Raw genomic sequence first — 23,998 nt, forward strand, 5'->3', positions numbered from 1 at the left:
CTTACTTTCCTCCGACATGGTAAGGTTTGAAGCAAGGCTTGAAGTTTCAGGTTTCTGATCATTGACTTCAGAGTTGCTTACTTGACTGGGAAAACCAAAATGAATACATTAGCCCCTGACTGACCTGCTGCATTGCTAAAGGTGATTAAATCAAACCCTTTCTTCCTAGGTAAGTAAGAGGCAAGGTAAGTCTACTTTATGAAATACTTATTCTTGGTTTTTAGTGGCTACCTAAAGAGCTAGGGCCAGGGCTAGTACCTTCAGCATTCTACTGTTCTTCATCATCACTTCAATCTTTATATCACTCGGAAATTCCACCTAAGCCACAGGCAAGTCGGATTTTCTCTGAAGACCACATGGTAAAAGAAAAATTCCACAACACCAAAAACTGCTGTCACATTATTTCCAAAGTACCAAAGGGAAGTAGGAAGATGCTTGATTTCAGACAATGGTCCTCATAATCACTTGACAAGTTTTTTCAAATCATACACGCTTGCTTCCAAGAAGGGGTTCTGAACCTTAAAATGGTGCATTCCACTGTTATTTCCTTTCCCCCAATTAAAAGTAAACAAGTTTTTATTTGTTATCATTCCCAAAACTTAGCAACATCTTTTTAAAAAAACTTGTAAGACAAATTAAGAGAAATTGTAAAAGATAAGTCATGTAAACTGGGAGGACAAGTCATTATGTTAGACACTTTAATGTTGGGAAGATACTCACTGAAATTCTGAATTGGAGATTATACTTTCATCCCTCACAACGTCCTCCCTCTTCCTTCTACCTTACTTTCCACTCTCCACATATTCCCTCAACTACCAGTATAGCACAGTGCTTAAGAGTGTGGATTCTAGAACCAGATTGCTTGAGTTCATATTCCACTTTGCCAAAACTAGCTTTATGACTTTAAGCAAGTCACTGAATTTGTGCTCCAGTTTTTCAACTGTCAATGAGGGATAATTATAGAAGCTACCTTTTAGGGTTGTTATAGAAATTAATGAGTTAATATATGAAAAGTACTTAGAACAGAGACTAGAACAGAGTAAGTACAATATAACTGTAGCTAGTATTATTACAGTACAACTTCTCCCCAGCCCAGGTATTCTTCCCACATTCATGTTCCCTAGCAAGAAATCTGCTTTGCTGTTCTACACTCCAGGGAGACATGGAGGACCCTGTCCCAGACACTACACATATCTGGAAAGAGTAGTTTTAAAAAGAAAAAAATTTTTAAAAGAAACGTTATTTATAAAAAAAAATACACAGCACCAAAATTTTTAAAGCTCTCCTTATCTTTTCTGAATGGACCTCTAATATTCAAGCATAATATCAATAAAGTTTTTTTTTTCCGGGTATATTCTCAAGGTTCAAACAATTTTCCCTAAGATGTAATTAATTTTTAAAGGTAAATCCCCAGATGAAGTTTATTTTAATCTATTTACTCAACTGTCTGTATTTCTGGAATAGCGCTTAATATACTAACCAAGATATTACTATGGGAATTGAGGGTAAGGGTAAGAAATCATACTGAATAGTTACATCATTGTTTCCCAAAATGGCTTATTTCTTATAATTACCTGAATGGTAAAAATACAGACTTTTGAGCCCCATCTTATGCCTAATTAAATAGGATTCCAAGGAGAAAGGTATAAACCCAGACAAGAACTTCACATTTCTGACTACAATGACTGGTCTTCTATGTGTACCTGAATAAGTCTGGGGTTCACTGTTATACCCACTGTTGAAAGACTATTTCTAGATCCTGTATCTTAGAAGGTATATTTATATGGTCTGGCATACAATGGACCAGTTCCTAAAATCCTATGGTCCTGTAATCTTATAGCAAAATCCCCTACTTATTCAACTTAGTATCTAAAGATTAAATAGAAACAACAGCACCAAGACAGTGAATTAACTCCAGCACTTTGTTAAATATTTAAAGTTATTATATCTAGAAAAATTATTACTGTCTCAAAATATAATTATTTTCAGTTATATAAACATAAATTTTACTTAACAATGTGTGTATGATATTAAAAAAAATGCTCCAAAATAAAATTTCCCTCCTCCAAAAAAGAGCAAAAACACCCAAACTCCAAAAGTAAGCGCCACAAATATTTCATTCTCATTCAACAGAACTCTTGTCAACAATTAACACAACCAACTAAAGAATGGATAAACAAAGTGTGGAATACAGTGAAGTATTATTCAGCCTTAAAAAGGAAGGAAATTCTCACACATGCTACAACATGGATAAACCATGAAGACATTACGCTAAATGAAATAAGCAAGTCACAGAAAAACAAATAACTCATGATTGCACTAATAAGAGGTACTTAGAGTACTCAAAATCACAGAGACAAAAAGCAGAATGATGGTTGCCAGGAGCTGGGAAAAGGGGAAAATGGAGAGTTATTGAAGTCTTTTTTGGGGGAATGGTCAATGCTTGATAATGAAAATATGACAGATCATTTAATTGGAAGTGTATAACACACAGGGCTAGTGTGACAATAGAATAAATAAGCTGGAATGATAGTGTGTGTGGTGGTATAAGAGTAGGATTCTTAAAATTAAGATGTTAGAGGTGATGCAGTTACCGGTTCATATGGTTGGTAGACAAACAACAGAAGGTAAGAACTGTGGACAACTTAAAATCATGGTGTTGTGGAAGCCAGAACATGACATGCAAAGATGCTGCCTCTTTTCTACAAGGGGAGCCGAGCTAATGACTAAGGTGTCCCATATCCATTTGGTAATTAATGATTAACCCCTTGGATTTTCCTTATTTCTGTCTTCCCTATTATGTATACTGTACATCTGACTCAAGAATATTCACCATTGTGTCTCTTCCACATATCACAGGATCTGAGAGATACCATGAGATTGGTATATATTGTTGAATAAATAATGAATAAATGAAAAAAATCAGCACCTATGTGTTTCAAGGACAAACTTTTAGAGGAAAATTTTCACCTTAAACCAAATAATTTCAAAACGTAAAGACTGATGCTAAAAACCAAAAACAGGGTAGTCAACCCAAATCACGCCCATATACTAATCAGCATGTAAAAACAATTATAAGTAGGTCATTAAAAAGAAATTCAACTCTGTATACCTTAAAGTTTGCTCTCCTGATTCCTGCATCTTGGCTTTTTTCACCTGTAAAAAAATTATACAAAAGCATCAATGTCTTGATCTGTTTTTAAAATCATCTAGCTACTCAAGTGGCAGCCTAATATTAACTAATAAATCACAGGGTAACTGTTTCCTTTTGTTTCCCTTAGATTTATTTTATTAATCCCTATTATATTTTAGAGTTAGAGATGTACTTGTTTTTCACACGAGGCTCTCTCTTTTTTTTTAAATTTATGTATTTATTTTTGGCTGTGTTGGGTCTTCGTTTCTGTGCGAGGGCCTTCTCGAGTTGCGGCGAGCAGGGGCCACTCTTCATCGCTGTGCGCGGGCCTCTCACTATCGCGGCCTCTCTTGTTGCAGAGCACAGGCTCCAGACGCGCAGGCTCAGTAGTTGTGGCTCACGGGCCCAGTTGCTCCGCGGCATGTGGGATCTTCCCAGACCAGGGCTCGAACCCGTGTCCCCTGCATTGGCAGGCAGATTCTCAACCGCTGCACCACCAGGGAAGCCCAGAGGCTCTCTCTTTTTTTAAATGAAAAAAGTGTTCGTCAGATTCAAGGTAAAATAAAAGGTTTACCAGGATTTTTACTCAACACAGAATGTTTACCAGGATAAGGTATCCAAACTTGGATACAAACTGGTTAGTTTAAAATTTTACCAGACACACAGTTTTATTCTCACACAGTAAGTATGGCAATCTCACTATCATCTAATCATTTATTTAACAGAAATATCTTTATATTCAAATTACTTACATGCCAAAAATAAAAATAAATTCTAATCAGGTTACCAGTAATCTAAAAAATATTCTTCACACTATTCTGTTTTTTCCCCATATTTTCACCTTCTCTAATTCCTTCTAAGGTAAAAGCATTTTCATTGAAACAGTTTAAGAATCCATAAATGAAAGATCAATGGTTAACACTACTAAGTTTTCCCTGTTTTTTTATATGACAAAGAATCTGATTTTAGAGTTTTCTGATTAGAATTACTAGTTATAGTAGAAGTATGCTTAGTGTGCTTAAGCCATACAAATTATGAAAACTTAAAGTATTTCAAGCTGACAAAGAGTACTGCCAACCACTACAAAGAGTAAGAACTCACAGAGGCAGAAACTTTGCTAAACAATTTTAAATAAACATATCCGGTGGGAATATAGCTATTTAATATGATTAAATTTAACAATTCAGACAAGGTAAATAATAAATACAAGTTAAATACAAGGCCCATACAATTTCTAATGGACAGCCACTCCTCATGAGAAAACATGACAAAATAAATAAAACCAAATACTCTTGGTTATTTGCTTATGGCATATCAACTCATTATATAATGCTGCCTTAATTTTCATAGGTACCAATAAAGATAAAGAAAAAAGAGGCATTAAAAAAGAACCCTCTAGGGACTTCCCTGGTGGCACAGTGGTTAAGAATCCGCCTGCCAATGCAGGGGACATGGGTTTGAGCTCTGGTCTGGGAAGATCCCACATGCTGCAGAGCAACTAAGCCTGCGAGCCGCCACTACTGAGCCCGCGAGCCACAACTACTGAGGTCTGTGCACCACAACTACTGAAGCCCACGTGCCTAGAGCCCGTGCTCCACAACAAGAGAAGCCACCACAACAAGAAGCCTGCGCACCGCAATGAAGAGTAGCCCCGGCTCTCTGCAACTAGAGAAAGCCTGAGCACACCAACGAAGACCCAACACAGCTAAAAATAAATAAATAAAATAATTTTTTTTAAAACCCTCTAAATTTAGAAACAAAATTACAGAAGCATATGAAGAAAAAAGAAAAAAACAAAAAACAAAGAACTTTGAGGTAGATAAACCCTTACTAAGCATGATATTAAATTCAAAAGCCATAAAGGAGAAAATAGATTGATTTTACAAAAATTCAAAACTTCTGTATGATAAAAGATACCAAAACCAACCAGGAGGTCAAGGAATTCCAGGATGGTATACATACTGTGACAAGAGAATTTAATTGTATTACAAATGTATGACATAACCTCACTGAAAGGCATAGGAGAAAAATGCGTTGATGGAATAACGCTGGAAAACACGTTTTGACTGGAAACTGCAAGGCTAAAGATAAGAAAAATTCAATTTTCTAGCTTATCTACTGCCATAATTTCACAAATGACAAAATACAGGCTCTTGCTATAATATAAATGTGCTGTCCCTCCCACCTGAAGATGACAGTATTTACATAAGGTCAGATAATAACGTAGTTTTCCAATAGTGGTGATGAATCTACGCTTAGCTCACCCAAAGACCCTCTTTGCAATCAAAGAAATGAATTTAAAACATTCTATGGTCTCCTAACAGTAATCCATATAAAAAAAAAATTAAAAAAAAAAAAGAGACCTCCTTTTCCCTTTCCACCATGTGAGGTCACAGCAAAAAGATGGCAGTCTATGAACCAGGTAGCAGGTCCTTACCATACACCAAATCTGCTGGCGCCTTGATTTTGGACTTCCCAGCCCCCAGAACTGTGAGAAATCAATTTCTATTGTTTATGAACCACCAATTCTATAGCATTTTGTTACAGTAGCCAGAATAGACTAAGACACAGATTGATGGCATTTTCCAGACCCCCTTACTGTCAGGTTGGAGCTATCTACGTAAGCCACTTCTACAACTACCCCTTAAAAACATCTCATGTGATTCTTCAATCCTCTCTTCCATTTCTTTGGCAACCATGGAGGTTACAGTTGAAGATAATAGCATCACAAGATGAAAGAAGCCTTCATGGAAGACTGGCCCAGGAAAGCTGTCAATCCACATGAGACTAATGTGAGAGAAAAATACACTGCAGATTCATTCTCCAACGTTAAACGCCTATAGTGAGAATTCTAGTTCATATTCATGCTATCATTCATTCAACTGACTGTTCTCTACCAAGCCCTCCTGAAAGGGAATATAACGATAAACAAAATACAGTCTGTGACCTCAAGGAAGTTACAGTCTGGTTGAAAAGAAACAGATAATTTCTAAAACAGTAAAACAGGGACTTCCCTGGTGGCACAGTGGTTAAGAATCCGCCTATCAGTGCAGGGGACACGGGTTTGAGCCCTGGTCCAGGAAGATCCCACATGCTGTGGAGCAACTAAGCCCGTGAGCCACAACTACTGAGCCCGCGTGCCGCAACTATTGAAGCCCGTGCGCCTAGAGCCCGTGCTCCACAACAAGAGCAGCCACCACACGCAAGGAAGAGTAGCCCCTGCTCGCCACAACTAGAGAAAGCCCACACGCAGCAACGAAGACCAAACGCAGCCAAAAATAAATAAAATTTTAAAAAAGTAATAAATAAAACAGTGAAATAATGATTCTGATAGAAGTTCAAGGTTCTATGGAACACAAAGAAGGAGCACCAAAGCCAGTCTTTTTACTGGGGGGAGTCTAGAGAATTAGAACTCATTTGAAATAACTTAGGTACCTGCTTATAAATGTGGAAATAAAATATTTTAAATTGATATGGTATCCTTTATAGTTTGAAGATTACTCTCCTTTATCGATAAGACAAAAAGAAATTAGGGGTTGAGTGTAGTCGTTCTCTCTTTGCCACTTATTCCATCCTTTTATTCTCCAAGCCAAAACCACAAATTTTAGGGTCCTTTTCATTGCTCTCAAACAAGAATATTTCCCAAGCTTCACTGCTTTTCCATGTTTTAGCCTAGAGTACACTGTGGTTGTAATCATGTACCACCTCTTTTGTCTACAGTATTACTAATTTCTTTTTAATATTTAAATACAAAAGGCACATATGCTCATATTTTTAGAAACCCAAACCATACAGATATGTATAAAATAAAATACAAAAGACCTTATTCTGCCCCCAAACCTCCATGATTTCAGTATTAAGTTTCGTGTATATTCTTCTAAAAATTTTTCCTATGTATATATGTCCTTTTAAAACTTGAGCTCAAAGAGCACCCTGATAGCTATAAAGGAGTTTTTTAAGTGCTTCCAGTTTGCCAGGAACAGTGTTAATTTATACCTCCTATCCTAAAACCAAGTTTGGTTAGTGCCCCCTTTCACTCTACAAAAGAGTTCTAGTTTGGACAATAATATAAGCCGCTTCAGAGTAGCTGAGAAAGATGAAGACTAGGGTAAAAAGATGGAGTGATTTCAAAGTAAGTGATGAGCATAGAGAGAACCATTTCTGACTGCAGAGGACTGAGGACTGACTGGCAACAGGGGAAAGTGAAAGAGAACCTGAGGCTAGGATTTATGTTGTACTGTGAACAATGACTGGAACAATCTCGAGATAGAGCTAGCAAGTAGTACAGAAACAAGAAAGGGATAACTCAATAAGGAAGAGACAATGTGATTAAAATAACTCCAACAGTAATGCTCATCAGCAGCATCTCTCTTTATACACAAGTAAACAGCAGGGTTAAAAATCTTGGCTTTATTCAAGATACGGAAACAACCTAAATGTCCATTGACAGATGAACGGATAAAGAAGGTATGGGGTGTGGGTGTGTGTGTGTTTGTGTGTGTGTGTATAATGGAATACTACTCAGCCATAAAAAAAGAATGAAATAATGCCATGTGCAGCAACATGGATGGACGCAGAGATACCACACTAAGTGAAGTAAGTTGGAAAAGAAAGACAAATGCCATATGATGTCACTTATATGTGGAATCTAAAACACGATGCAACTGAACTTATCTATGAAACAGAAACAGACTCAGACATAGAGAACAGACTTGTGGCTGCCAATGGGGAGGGGAGTTGGGGAGGGATGGATTGGGAGTCTGGGATCAGCAGATGCAAACTATTATATATACGTATAACTGAATCACTTTGCTGTATACCAGAAACTAACATAACGTTGTATATACCTCAATAAAATAATTTTTTTTTTTTAATCATGGCTTTATCATCATCAACTTGGGACAGGACCATTCTTTCCACTCAAGTTTTAGATTTCTACTACAGCCTGTGAAAATTAGCTTTACTCAACATCTGACATTTACTCTTCTTATTCTAATTATTTTTAACAGTTAATAAATGCTCTATGTTTTCTTAGATTCTACATTTGTCTGTTCGGCACCCACTAATCACAGGGCCAAACTAAGAGCCAAAGTTGCTTACATCGCCCCTGCAATCCAGAGCCTATATTCTGAACCATACTCTGAACTATATTCCCCTGCTGTAAATCAACCCAGCGCCAGATACCGAGTGATAGCTTCTATACCCCAAAACTCTCTGGAATTATTCAAACTAGCCAATCCTAAATAAACAATTACCCTATGTTACATTGCTTCACACCTTGCCTGTGGAAACCTCAATTAAGGCTGTAGCCTATGCATTCTCTTAGAATTCCCCTATGCATCTCTGCCTCCTGAATGACACTGGTGCTTACCCCCGTGACCCTGTATGGTCTGCTACGTCTCTCATCTCTAACAGAACTGTAACATGAAACTTTTTAAAAAAATAAATTTATTTATTTATTTGGCTGCGTTGCATCTTCGTTGTTGCGCACGGGCTTTCTCTAGTTGCGGAAAGCAGGGGCTACTCTTCGTTGCAGTGCGCGGGCTTCTTATTGTGGTGGCTTCTCTTGTAGCGGAGCACAGGCTCTAGGCTCCCAGGTTTCAGGAGTTGTAGCACACAGACTCAGTAGTTGTGGCACACGGGCTTAGTTGCTCCGTGGCACGTGGGAGCTTCCCGGACCAGGGCTCGAACCCGTGTCCCCTGCATTGGCAGGCGGATTCTTAACCACTGTGCCACCAGGGAAGTCCAAACTTTTTTTTTTCTTCTTCTTTTTTTTCAATGGCACTGACCTCTTCATGTAGTCACTCAATCACCTTTATAAATTAAGACCCAGGTACAAATCAATTTAAAAAAAAAAAAAAGATGCCCCATGACAATCACCATTTATAGTCAGCAGAAAATGTGTGGGTTTAAAAAAAAAATTTTTTTTAGTATTTAAAAAAAAAATTTTTTTTTAATTTTTTGGCCACATCACGTGGCTTGTGGGATCTCCGTTCCCAACCAGGGATTGAACCCAGGCCCCTGGCAGTGGAAGCACAGAGTCCTAACCACTGGACCACCAGGGAATTCCCAGAAAATTTGTTTTTAAAGCACTTTAATTTCTTACCTCTCTCTGAAGTAACAATCAGATTTTGCACATCATATTATAGATACTGAACAGAACAGCAAGCAAATGAAGCAGAGAGGAAAAAATGACTCACCAGCAGGTCAGCTTCACAATTCTCATTACCTTAAATAGGTAAGGAGTGACTAACAACAATACTCATTTCAACAGTATGTCAACACTTACATAAGTCTTTTGAAACTATGACTAGACCTTTGTCTTACTATATTAAAAACTCAATGACAGATCTTCTTTGGTACATTTAGCGTCTCTAATTCAGCTATTTGTTCTTATAGTGTATATCTTAGATACACCGCTCAGGATGATTTTTAACCCTACCATTTCCCTGATTATTAATGTTCCACCAGGGATATGGGATGACATTTTAAATGTTTCAAAAGGTCCTTTTACCAACTGCTTATGTCTTCCTAGTTTTATACTTAAGTGAGGGGCTAAAAGACTAATAGCAAAAGAATCACCAGTATGCACGTCTCAACATAAAGTGAAATATTAAAAATATATCACTGATGTAAAGAATACATCTAGAACATGAAAAACATACCCTATTATCTGCTTTCAAAATTCAAAGTTTTTTAGGTTGGATTTTCATAGGGAGGTAAACATGTACCACTCTATATTCTCTCAATATAAAATGCAAGAGGCTCATTCAGGAGAGCAAATTGAATAGCAAACTGAATCAGTATTTATCTAATTTCAGAAAAAGAAGGTCAAGCCAAAAGGAAAAGATTCTTTAACACAAAAGTATCTTAAGAGAATGATTACTATTACCTTCCTTTTCTAAACGCTAAGGGTCAAAAAACACTTAGGAAAAAACAAAAAAGAAGCCATGGCAAGGCAATAAATCTGTATCACTTGGGGACATTTAAAATGATTTTATTTATTTATTTATGTAAAATATTTAAAAGAAATTAAGAATTCAACCTATTCTCGAGGGTCTTATCTATTTTTAAGAATTAGCTAGTGGTCAAATTATACTTTCTTCAACTACTACTACTACTTTTAAAAAAATTAAGTCAGGGTAATTTAGGTAATGATAAAACTAGATTTTCTGGCAGAAATGGTATATACTGTTTGGTAAATAGATGTCCTCTTTTATTTTCTAAAAACTGTTAAGAGTAGCCATTGCTTTTTTTAAATGACATTTCTAAAGACAATATTTATTTTGTAATGCTGAATTTTCTAAGCAAGTCCTTGGCATTAAGTTAGCAAAATATGAATTTAGGAACACAGAACATTGTTTTCTTAGAAGGAAAGTATTAAGGAGTCCTTTCCTTAATTTTATTTCTGATTTAGAATCTGTAGTACAACTGAATACTATTTAAAATCTCTTAAGATTAGCTTTTCTACAATCAACTTTAAATTGTTAAAGGAAATACTTACTGGTTGCTCTGGTAAATCTTGCTCTTCTTCCATGAGGACCAATATTTCTTTATTACGCTTATGTGACTGGACTGCAAGTGTCTCTCAGCAGTCTTCACAGTCTGTTTAAAAAAGAGGGGGGATTCAAAGCTTTATGTACTCTTAAAGCATTATCATTGAGGCCATCAGAGAATAATTTTTAAAATATTTTGCTACCTCAGTCTTTCTACGTGAGCTCCAATCTCAAAATCTCAAATCTGCACGTGGCTTTTCAAAATGGACATGCTGCACCAAGTCAGGATAGGTTTACACAATGACTTTTATAATTCCTTGCAAAAGCCAACACGTGCGGCCACTTCTGCTGTACTTAAAACATGGTTACTATAGTGCCCAATGCATTAAACACTTTATAACAGCCATGTGCAATTAACTAAAACACAACTTTTTTTAGAATTAGGGTTACATTAAAAAATGACAAAAATTAGCTTAGCCAGTCAAGAAGTTATGATAACATCTAACCTGCTTTAATGGGGAACATTTACATAACTGTTAACACACACAATCACTTTAAATAGGGCAAATTGGAATATCAAATAAATACTTTCGCAACCAACTATCTGTATAAATGTAATCAGCTTAAAGGAAAACTCAACTCTTCCGGATCTATTTTAATAATGCAAATAAATAAGTAAAGTGAAACACTGAATTTTAGAATTAAGGAAAATAATCATGTAGAGCTAGGACCCAATTTATCCTGAAATAACGAGCTCCACTACATGTATTGCCTAGTCAATTATTTAAGCAAAATCTTTACCTTCTCAGACCCTGCTCTTCCTGTCCTGGTTTTCAAACTAAAAAAGAAAAACAGGACTCTAAGCCCCACATTTACTGGTAAGAACACCTTATTGTGCCCTGCTGCCCAGTGAGACAGAAAGATGTTAGAAAACTAAATAATTATAAAAACTATAAACTCCATTCCTATTTAACAAAAATGAAAGTAGCACTTCTCCAAAACAGATGTGATTGTTTATACCTTTAATTAAGGTCACACCTGTTTTCACTTATTTTACCAACCACTGTAACCAACTTAACAGACAAAGCTAAAGCAAGTATACAATCTTATTGCAGAAGTAATGAATAAAAAGGGAAATGAAAAACTTCACTTGTACCAATTTACCACCACTCCACTAATACTGCTCTATTCTGGTGTAATACAACACACTTTATTTTAGAGTCACACTCTAGAATGGGAAAAGGAGAGAAAACACGTGTAAGGGACACAATCAGACGCAAAACTGTCCAACTCTGACACAGCTTTCCTCCCTGCCCTGATCTAGAATGTCAAAAGAAAAAAAAGTTTAAAGGTCAGAAGAACTTGATGCTCAATGCACTCACGTGTAACTCATACACAGAGCCTCAAAAGCTAAGTTTTCATACTACATGACGTAGATAACTAGTGCTGCAGAATTACAGCAGGCAATAACTAAAGCTCACAGGAGCTATCTTCCCTGCATTTGTTTTGCCCTACTCAGAAGAGCACAACCAATGTGACGTGAAACTGATTCACAATTGTGAAAGATGAACTGTTTTTATGTTTTACCAGCTTATATCTGTTTTACTTTTAAGATGAAATGTCTTGTCTTTATGGGATTTTAACAGTGTCAATGTACATAATGTATTTAATACATATATGATTTCATCCCCAAAATAAAAGCAAACTAGGGTCAAATCATTAGAGAAGTGTAATGCCTTTAATACCTCATTTGTTAAATTTTTGTGTGACCAGGTCTCATCTAAACAAAAAGTGATAATATCCCATGTTTTACTCAATTGAAAGCCATAACTGTAATGACTGCAATCTCTAATTAGTAGATTCTCAGAGAAGGAGAAGGAAGGGATATTCTTTCTCATGGAGGAAGGCTTATAAATCTACCCCTAAACAAGAGGAAGGTAAGAAAAATTGTGTTAAAAAAAAAAAGAAAACAAAGGTACTCAATAACATGTCCTTTAATTTAATTTTTGTTTTAAACACAGAAATGAATTTATTTTAAAAATATGAACAATGTTAAAGGAGAACATAGATTTTTTTATAGATCAAAAGGGGTCATGGGTTTTAAAAGGTACGAAACACTACTCTTAATAGTGGTGAAATAAATTCTCAAGCCATATAAAACAAAATGTTAAAATCTTGAATTTTGTTTTTTAGGAATATGGTAATATTACAGTGATTTTATAACAGAAAGGGAACAGCTTTCTATTTTTCTTGAGATAAATTCTATAAGTTGAAAGAAAACCTTCTTTAAGGGAAAAGATTGGAAGACATTCCTTTCTACCTCTCCTATTTCTTCTTTGAAAATAAGCACCTTTTGTTGCTTCCATCTTAAAAATCACCTTTATCTTCTTCATTTTTCAATTTAGGGAAATAAAAGGGTCATAGATAATTTCTACATTTGGGGGAAAAAACCTTAAAAAAAAATCAAGTAATTAATCAATGACCACCAATAATTTTGATAATTTTAAAACAAAAAAAGCAACCTACAAAGGATGCACATGATTTATTACAGAATTTCTGGGATTCTACTGGCAACATGTGATATATGTGAAGTTTGTAAACATACATTGTGGTACACTTGTATATAAAATATATTAATAATGACTATAAATTATGTAATTCCATCACAACATGCATCTAAAATGCTACTTCCCATCAATATAGTATTCTTCCTTCCTTCCAATATCTTGTAATGTCAAACACCTGAAATATACTAGATAAAAGAACGCAAGTATTTATCATGCTTCTAGCATTTACCAATGTGATAATAGAACTTTTAATATTAAGATCGTACACCATTTTCTACAAGTGGCACATGCTTACAATTGAAAGTCACATTTACTAACCACCAGATGAAAGTGTTGTATAACACAGACAAGGTGCTCCAGTACTGGATAATAAAAAAAAGTACAGAATTACCAAACAAACCTTAGTTTTCTCACTTCCGTGTACTGGATCTAGAGTTTAATTGTGTATTTTGGTATTTTCTTACCATTAATATAACCTGACACTGAGATTGGCTCAAGATGGTGGAATAGAAGGACATGCACGTACTCCCTCTTGCGAGAGCACCACAATCACAACTAACTGCTGAACAATCATCAACAGGAAGACACTGGAACTCACCAGAAAAGATACCCCACATCCAAAGATAAAGGAGAAGCCGTAATGAGACCTCAGGAGGGGCGCAATCACAATAAAATCAAATCCCATAACTGCTGGGTGGGTGACTCATAGACTGGAGGACACCTATTCCACAGAAGTCCACCCACTGGAGTGAAGGTTCTGAGCCCCACGTCAGGCTTCCCAACCTGGGGGTCTGGCACCAGGAGGAGGAATTCCCACAGAATCAGACTTTGAAGGCTAGCGGGATCTCATTGCAAAATTTCGACAGGACTGGGAGAAACAGAGACTCCATTCTTGGAGGGCACACACAAAGTAGTGTGGGCATCAGGACCCAGGGGAAGGAGCAGTGACCCCATAGGAGACTAAACCAGACCTACCTGCTAGTGTTGTAGGGTCTCCTGCAGAGGCGGGGGGTGGCTGTGGCTCACCTCGGGGACAAGGAAACTGGCAGCAGAAGTTCTGGAAATACTCCTTGGTGTGAGCCCTCCCGAGTCTGCCATTAGCCCCAGCAAAGGGCCTACAGGCTCCAGTGCTGGGTCGGCTCAGGGCAAACAACCAACAGGGAGGGAACTCAGCCCAACCCAACAGCAAACAAGCAGATTAAAGTTTTACTGAGCTCTGCCCACCAGAGCAACACCCAGCTCTACCCATCACCAGTCTCTCACATCAGGAAACTTGCAAAAGCCTCTTAGATAGCCTCATCCACCAGAGAGCAGACAGCAGAAGCAAGAAGAACTACAATCCTGCAGCCTGTGGAACGAAAACTACACTCACAGAAAGATAGACAAGATGAAAAGGCAGAGGACCATGTACCAGATGAAGGAACAAGATAAAACCCCAGAAAAACAACTAAATGAAGTGGAGATAGGCAACCTTACAGAAAAAGAATTCAGAATAATGATAGTGAAGATGATCCAGGACCTCAGGAAAAGAATGGAGGCAAAGATCGAGAAGACGCAAGAAATGTTTAACAAAGACCTAGAAGAATTAAACAACAAACAAACAGAGATGAACAATACAATAATTGAAATGAAAAATACACTATTAGGAATCAATACCAGAATAATTGAGGCAGAAGAACGGATAAGTGACCTGGAAGACAGAATGGTGGAATTCACTGCTGTGGAACAGAATAAAGAAAAAAGAATGAAAAGAAATGAAGACAGCCTAAGAGACCCCTGGGACAGCATTAAATGCAACAACATTTGCATTATAGGGGTCCCAGAAGAAGAGAGGGAGAAAGGACCAGAGAAAATATTTGAAGAGATTATAGTCAAAAACTTCTCTAACATGGGAAAGGAAATAGCCACCCAAGTCCAGGAAGCACAGAGAGTCCCATACAGGATAAACCCAAGGAGAAACACGCCGAGACACATAGTAATCAAATTGGCAAAAATTAAAGACAAAGAAAAATTATTGAAAGCAATGAGGGAAAAATGACAAATAACATACAAGGGAACTTCCATAAGGTTAACAGCTGATTTCTCAGAGGAAACTCTACAAGCCAGAAGGGAGTGGCATGACATATTAAAGTGATGAAAGGGAAGAACCTACAACCAAGATTACTCTACCCAGCAAGGATCTCATTCAGATTTGATGGAGAAATCAAAAGCTTTACAGACAAGCAAAAGCTAAGAGAATTCAGCACCACCAAACCAGCTCTACAACAAATGCTAAAGGAACTTCTCTAAGTGGGAAACACAAGAGAAGAAAAGGACCTACAAAAAACAAACCCAAAACAATTAAGAAAATGGTACTAGGAACATACATATCAATAATTTCCTTAAATGTGAATGGATTAAATGCTCCAACCAAAAGACACAGGCTTGCTGAATGGATACAAAAACAAGACCCATATATACACTGTCTACAAGAGACCCACTTCAGACCTAGGGACACATATAGACCGAAAGTGAGGGGATGGAAAAAGATATTCCATGCAAATGGAAATCAAAAGAAAGCTGGAGTAGCAATACTCAAATCACATAAAATAGACTTTAAAATAAAGAATGTTACAAGAGACAAGGAAGGACACTACATACTGATCAAGTGATCAATCCAGGAAGAAGATATAACGATTATAAATATATATGTACCCAACATCAGAGCACCTCAATACATAAGGCAACTGCTAACAGCTATAAAAGAGGAAATCGACAGTAACACAATAATAGTGGGGAACGTTAACACCTCACTTACACCAATGGACAGATCATCCAAAATGAAAATAAATAAGGAAACAGAAGCTTTAAATGACACAATAGACCAGATAGATTTAATTGACACTTATAGGACATTCCATCCAAAAACAGCAGATTACACTTTCTTCTCAAGTGCACACGGAATATCCTCCAGGATAGATCACATCTTGGGTCACAAATCAAGCCACAGTAAATTTAAGAAAATTGAAATCATATCAAGAATCTTTTCTGACCGTAACACTGTGAGATTAGATATCAATTACAGGGAAAAAAAGGTAAAAAACACAAACACATGGAGGCTAAACGATACATTACTAAATAACCAAGAGATCACTGAAGAAATCAAAGAGGAAATAAAAAAATATCTAGAGACAAATGACAATGAAAACACAATGATCCAAAACCAATGGGATGCAGCAAAAGCAGTTCTAAGAGGGAAGTTTATAGCAATACAATCCTTCCTCAAGAAACAACAAACATCTCAAATAAACAACTTAACCTTACACCTAATGGAACTAGAGAAAGAAGAACAAACAAAACCCAAAGTTAGCAGAAGGAAAGAAATCATAAAGATCAGAGCAGAAATAAATGAAATAGAAACAAAGAAAACAATAGCAAAAATCAATAAAACCAAAAGCTGGTTCTTTGAGAAGATACACAAAATTGATAAACCATTAGCCAGACTCATCAAGAAAAAGAGGGAGAGGACTCAAATCAATAAAATTAGAAATGAAAAAGGAGAAGTTACAACAGACACCGCAGAAATACAAAGCATTCTAAGAGACTACTACAAGCAACTCTATGCCAATACAATGGACAACCTGGAAGAAATGCACAAATTCTTAGAAAGGTATAACCTTCCAAGACTGAACCAGGAAGAAATAGAAAATATGAACAGACTGATCACAAGTAATGAAATTGAAACTGTGATTAAAAATCTTCCAACAAGCAAATGTCCAGGACCAGAGGGCTTCACAGATGAATACTATCAAACATTTAGAGATGAGCTAGCACCAAACTTTCTCAAACTCTTCCAAAAAACTGCAGAGGAAGGAACACTCCCAAACTCATTCTGTGAGGCCAATACATCATCCTGATACCAAAACCAGACAAAGATACTATAAAAAAAGAAAATTACAGACCAATATCACTGATGAATATAGATGCAAAAATCCTCAACAAAATAGTAGCAAACAGTCCAAGAACACAGTAAAAGGATCATACACCATGATCAAGTGGGATTTATCCCAGGGATGCAAGGATCCTTCAATATACGCAAATCAATCAATGTGATACACCATATTAACAAATTAAGGAATAAAAACCATATGATCATCTCAACAGATGCAGAAAAAGCTTTTGACAAAATTCAACACGCACTTATGATAGAAACTCTCCAGAAAGTGGGCATAGAGGGAACCTACCTCAACATAATAAAGGCCATATACGACAAACCCACAGCAAACATCATTCTCAATGGTGAAAAACTGAAAGCATTTCCTCTAAGATCAGGAACAAGACAAGGATGTCCACTCTCGCTACTATTATTCAACATAGCTTTGGAAGTCCTAGCCATGGCCCTCAGAGAAGAAAAAGAAATAAAGGGAATAGGAATTATAAAAGAAGTAGTAAAACTGTCACTGTTTGCAGATGACATGATACTATACATAAAGAATCCTAAAGATGCCACCAGAAAACTACTAGAGTTCGTCAATGAATTTGGTAAAGTAGCAGGATACAAAATTAATGCACAGAAATCTCTTGCATTCCTATACACTAACAATGAAAGATCAGAAAGAGAAATCAAGGTAACAATCCCATTCACCACTGCAACAAAAAGAATAAAATACCTAAGAATAAACCTACCTAAGAAGGTAAAAGACCTGTACTCAGAAAACTGTAAGACACCGATAAAAGAAATCAAGGATTACAGAAACAAGATGGAGAGATATACCGTGTTCTTGGATTGGAAGAATCAATATTGTGAAAATAACTGTATTACCCAAAGCAATCTACAGATTCAATGCAATCCCTATCAAACTACCAATGGCATTTTTTACAGAACTAGAACAAAAAGATCTTAAAATTTGTATGGAGACACAAAAGACCCCAAATAGCGAAAGCAATCTTGAGGGGAAAAAATGGAGCTGGAGGAATCAGACTCCCTGAATTCAGAGTACACTACAAAGCTACAGTAATCAAGACAATATGGTACTGGCACAAAAACAGAAATATAGATCAATGGAACAGGAGAGAAAGCCCAGAGATAAACCCACACACCTATGGTCAACTAATCTATGACAAAGGAGGCAAGGATATACAATGGAGAAAAGACAGTCTCTTCAATAAGTGGTGTTGGGAAAACCACTGGGACAACTACATGTAAAAGAATGAAATTAGAACACCCCCTAACACCATACACAAAAATAAACTCAAAATGGATTCGAGACCTAAATGTAAGACCGGACACTATAAAACTCTTAGAGGAAAACATAGGAAGAGCACTCTTTGACATAAATCACAGCAAGATCTTTTTTGATCCACCTCCTAGAGTAACGGAAATAAAAACAAAAATAAACAAATGGGACCTAATGAAATTTAAAAGCTTTTGCACAGCAACAGAAACTATAAACAGGATGAAAAGACAACCCTCAGAATGGGAGAAAATATTTGCAAATGAATCAACGGACAAAGGATTAATCTCCAAAATATATAAACAGCTCCTGCAGCTCAATATTAAAAAAACAAACAACCCAATCCAAAAATGGGCAAAGACCTAAACAGACATTTCTCCAAAGAAGACATACAGATGGCCAAGAGGCACATGAAAAGCTGCTCAACATCACTAATTATTAGAGAAATACAAATCAAAACTACAATGAGGTATCACCTCACACCAGTCAGAATGGCCATCATCAAAAAATCTACAAACAACAAATGCTGGAGAGGGTGTGGAGAAAAGGGAACCCTCTTGCACTCTTGGTGGGAATGTAAATTGATACAGCCACTATGGAGAACAGTATGGAGGTTCCTTAAAAAACTAAAAATAGAATTACCATATGACCCAGCAATCCCACTACTGGGCATATACCCAGAGAAAACCATAATTCAAAAAGAGCTATGCACCACAATGTTCATTGCAGCACTATTTACAATAGCCAGGACATGGAAGCAACCTAAGTGTCCATCGACAGATGAATAGATAAAGAAGATGTGGTACATATATACAATGGAACATTACTCAGACATAAAAAGGAACGAAATTGGGTCATTTGTAAAGACGTGGATGGATCTAGAGACTGTCATACAGAGTGAAGTAAGTCAGAAAGAGAAAAACAAATATCATATCTTAACGCATATATGTAGAATCTAGAAAAATGGTACAGATGAACCGGTTTGCAAGGCAGAAATAGAGACACAGATGTAGAGAACAAACATATGGACACCAAGGGGGAAAGCGGGGGGGGGGGGTGAAGGGGGCAGTGGTGGTGGGATGAATTAGGAGATTGGGATTGACATATATACACTAATATGTATAAAATAGATAACTAATAAGAAGAACCTGCTGTATAAAATAAAATAAAATTCAAAAATATATATATATAACCCGACATTATTCTACATTCAATGAGCTTCATCTTTTGAAATATCCAATAATATAATGGCTTGACATCGAAGTGGAAAGTGGATACTTAATGTAGTGTAAATGAATATAATTTTAACTTAGTCAAGCAGCCAATGAAATAACATAACATACTCTGAGTTAACTTTTTGTTTTAAGCACCTTCAAGGCATTTGGATAGTAATGTTTTTTCATAATTTTCTAGTTTCAATTCTTACTGTTGGCTTCTAAATACAGCTGTTTTACCACCTTTTTTGGAGAGAGTTTATCAGTATCCACATGCCTTCACGGGCAGAAATCTGGGAAAACCTGTAACTGAGAACAGAAATAGTATTTCCTAAGACTTCACATTTCCCTACCTGCAAATACTAACAATGAAAAAATAGGAATTTTGATTTGTTTGAAAAGGTCACATAATTTTAAACATTGTGATTGTACACGCTCATAAAGCAGGATTCTTTTGTAATATGACAGTCCTAATTTTTATTTTTAATACTTAAAAATTAGAAGGGAAATAACTAGCAACAAATATTTTATTTCAAAATTCTCATTAGATTCCTACCTCAAAATTTCTGTTTTGTACCAACTTCAACATACTATTTACCCTGTAATTATAAATGGCCACAAGCAAGAACTTAGATTACTTCAATATGTTATTATAGCTCTTAAGTACAGGAAGGGGAAATACATATATACTGTGTATATACATATTTATATTTTAAAACACAGACTAAGGTCAAATTGTTTTCAGTGAAAACAAAGTATTCATCACTCTTAATTAGAACATCACGAGAAGTGTCAAAATAGAGCAGAACAGTCTCATTATAGGTCCTAGAAGGGGAATTTGCATATGGCAAAGTGTGCACAGAGATATTCAGGGGTTAACTGAATATCTTTTATACAGCTGTAAGTAGAAAACAGGTAACTCATAAATTTTACCATTGACTACACTATATTTTAGAAGTCTATTTACTACCCCTTCCAAAGCCTTATATATATTTTGAGAGCACACCACAGAAAAGGCTACAGAAGTTTCCCTGGGGAAAATGAACAGCATGTTTCCCAAAATTAAATATATCTCAACAATAGTTATAAACAAAAGTAGCCTGAAGAAGGTATCAAAAAAGTGCTATATCATCACTTATGATTTTTATTAATATGTGGATTCCTTTAGGATATAAAAGAAGTAGGCAATTAGCAAATGTTTACCATGGTGTCCTCAAATATAATTATATGTATGCCTTGAAGAATAAAAACAAAGAGCAAAATACCCTCTTCTAGGTGGCTTGAAGAAAACTACTTCAAGTATTATTATTCAACAATAACTGATCTCTTCTAAAGAGGATCTATTAATTAATTCAGAAACAAGTGTCCTAACACCCAAAGTACCAAACATAAAGCCTAAAGCTATCTCTTCAAAATAAATTCTATTTTATAAAGTAGGAGGCCTCATAAAGCATAATCGGAAAAGATGTCAGGAAAATGGTTTCAAAAACATAAGAAAACATTTCTATGGTCTCTTGCAGAACAGTACTTAGCAGTCTCAGTGGGGATGATACTAAATACGAATTTGGGCTTCACAATCTATAGAACACTTACAGTAGGTTTCAAACAAGAAGTAAACAAAGGTTTATTCCAATGCCTACAAATTTCTTACTGAAAATAAGGCAAAAATAATAATGAACATCTTGGAGGAGAATAACAGAGGCAATTAAGGAAGATCTGCCCTACACCAGTCTTTAAAATCAATTACAGTGGGGAGGATAAGAGACCTATCATTTACTGAGCATATAAAATGCACCAAGTATTTTTACATTCGTTGCCTTACCTAATTTTATCTCCACAACCATTTTAAAACACAACTGGTACCATCCTCATACTATGGACAGGGCAAATGGGATTCAGAGATTTAAACAATCTGCCTGAGAATAATAGCAATCATGTTTTCAGACTAAAGTAGAAATATATCAAATAAAGACAATAGAGGAGAGTGCTGATGGCTGTGCAACATTGTGACTGTACTTAATGCTACTGAATGGTATACCAAAAAATGGTTAAAACTGTTAATTCTGTTATGTATACTTACCACAATAAAAAACAAACAAACTACAAAAAGACCCCTGAGACTAGAAAGACCAAAATAATGACCCAATCCAAAAAGTGTTCATAAGTAGAGAAAATCATTATTTAAAAAAATATTGTCAGGGGAATTCCCTGGCGGCACAGTGGTTAAGAATCCACCTGCCAATGCAGGGGACACGGGTTGGATCCCTGGTCCGGGAAGATCCCACATGCCGCGAAGCAACTAAACCCATGTGCCACGACTACTGAGCCCATGCACCACAACTACTGAAGCCTGCAAGCCCTAGAGCCCACACGCCGCAACTACTGAAGCCCGTGCGCCTAGAGCCTGTGCTCTGCAACAAAAGAAGCCACTGCAATGAGAAGCCCACGCACTGCAACAAAGAGTAGCCCCCGCTCGCCGCAACTAGAGAAAGCTCGCGCACAGCCATGAAGACCCAACGCAGCCAAAAATAAATAAAATTTTTAAAAAATTGTCAGAAAAACTGAATATCAATGTGGAGAAAAACATATCCACACCATATACTATGAGTAATTCTAAATATATGAAAAACCAATAAGCTTTCAAATGATTTTGGAGAAAACAGAAGAGCATATTTATTGCCTCTGTGGGAAAGAGATAAAATTTTGGGCAATGAAGGAAAGCACAAGCAACAAATTGACAGATCTGGTTATGTAAGACATACTATCATGCAGTGAAAAAATAACAAATCCAAGATTAAAAGGATATAACAAATGGAAGCAATGCCTGAACTAATGACAGATAAAGCTTAATGTCTACAATATAAACCCAACCAGGGCTTCCTTGGTGGTGCAGTGGTTAAGAATCTGTCTGCCAATGCAGGGGACACAGGTTCGAGCCCTGGTCCAGGAAGATCCCACATGCCGCGGAGCAACTAAGCCCATGAGCCACAACTACTGAGCCCGTGTGCTGCAACTACCGAAGCCCATGAGCCTAGAGCCCGTGCTCCGCAACAAGAGAAGCCACTGCAATGAAAAGCCCACACACCACAATGAAGGGTAGACCCCGCTCGCCGCAACTAGAGAAAACCTGCGTGCAACAACGAAGACCCAACACAGCCAAAAATAAATGAATAAAATAAAAATAAATTTTAAAAATAAAAAATAAAAGAAATAAACCCAACCAGTTCAACATTTACTGCTCATCTGTTACGCAGCAAATGATGACTAACATGCACATCCATCAAAGGATACAAACAGTTTAAGTAACAACCAAGATCAAATCAGCACTCTGGAAAAAAGATTCTCACTACTAACTGAATAAATTTTAATATTTTTAAGATACCACTTCACACTTATTAAATTACCAAAAATAAATCTAAACAATAAAACCTAAAGTTATGCGGGCCATAAGAAGAAAAGAAATATTCAGGCACTGCTGTAAAATTGTATGTATCTTCAGACTGTTCTCTGGTTAGAGTATAAAAGAGGTCATAAAATTGCCCATGGCCTGAATAATTTTTCTTGGATTTTCCCCTCAAAATTAAATAGAGGGGTAAAAAGCTAACTCTATTTTAAAAATTGAGTAAGTTTCTTGTTCACAGTAATGAAAAATTAGAAACAACCAACATGTGGAGAATGATTTATCTAAGCTGTAATTCTACATTCTATATTAAATGAAACTGCAACCTATTTCAACACCAGCTCATTTAAAAGATGAAAAAAAAGTAAGATTTTACATTAATTATAGAATAACAATAATACCTTAAATAGTTTAATAAAAATCAAAAGCAGGGCTTCCCTGTTGGTGCAGCGGTTAAGAATCCGCCTTCCAATGCAGGGGACACGGGTTCGAGCCCTGGTCCAGGAAGATCCCACATACCGCGGAGCAACTAGGCCCGTGCACCACAACTACTGAGCCTGAGCTGTAGAGCCCACGAGTCACAACTACTGAACCCGCATGCCTAGAGCCCGTGCTCCGCAACAAGAGAAGCCACCACACTGAGAAGCCCGCACACCACAACAGAGTAGGCCCCGCTCGCCACAACTAGAGAAAGCCCACGCGCAGCAATTAAGACCCAACGCAGCCAAAAATATAGATAGATAGATAGAGAGACAGATAGATAGAATTGAGCACACGACCCTCCCTTTTAAAATTACATCCCTAATATTAACTTAAGCTATTTATTCCTTTTCTTTCATTAAATCTCTAACTATTCTGTTACATCAGTTTCACCTCATGGTCATACTCTTAAAAGTTTTAAAATGTTTTAAATTTATAAACTCAAAACTTCTTGTTCACTGTTGTTAACTGGTACTTTAAGGACTGTCTAAAAAT

General features: G+C 36.5%; 1 protein-coding gene across 5 annotated transcripts in view; it reads right to left on the reverse strand.

Annotated features, from left to right (window-relative positions):
• EYA3 (EYA transcriptional coactivator and phosphatase 3) overlaps positions 1 to 23,998 on the reverse strand; it is a 91,524-nt gene that overhangs the window by 53,218 nt on the left and 14,308 nt on the right. For 3 of the 5 annotated variants that reach the window (XM_068539270.1, XM_068539273.1, XM_068539269.1), the window contains 3 exons: positions 10,638 to 10,738; positions 3,113 to 3,156; positions 6 to 85 (listed from right to left, as the gene is read on the reverse strand). In XM_068539270.1, coding sequence (XP_068395371.1) covers positions 6 to 85; positions 3,113 to 3,156; positions 10,638 to 10,670 — 157 coding nt within the window. In that variant the 5' untranslated portion in view covers positions 10,671 to 10,738. Of the gene's footprint in view, positions 1 to 5; positions 86 to 3,112; positions 3,157 to 10,637; positions 10,739 to 14,171; positions 14,195 to 23,998 lie in introns of those variants that run through there. The other 2 variants (XM_068539271.1, XM_068539272.1) reach the window with 2 other exon arrangements.

The sequence above is a fragment of the Eschrichtius robustus genome, chromosome 3 (genome assembly GCF_028021215.1).
Source record: "Eschrichtius robustus isolate mEscRob2 chromosome 3, mEscRob2.pri, whole genome shotgun sequence".
NCBI classification, from domain to species: Eukaryota; Metazoa; Chordata; class Mammalia; order Artiodactyla; family Eschrichtiidae; genus Eschrichtius; species Eschrichtius robustus.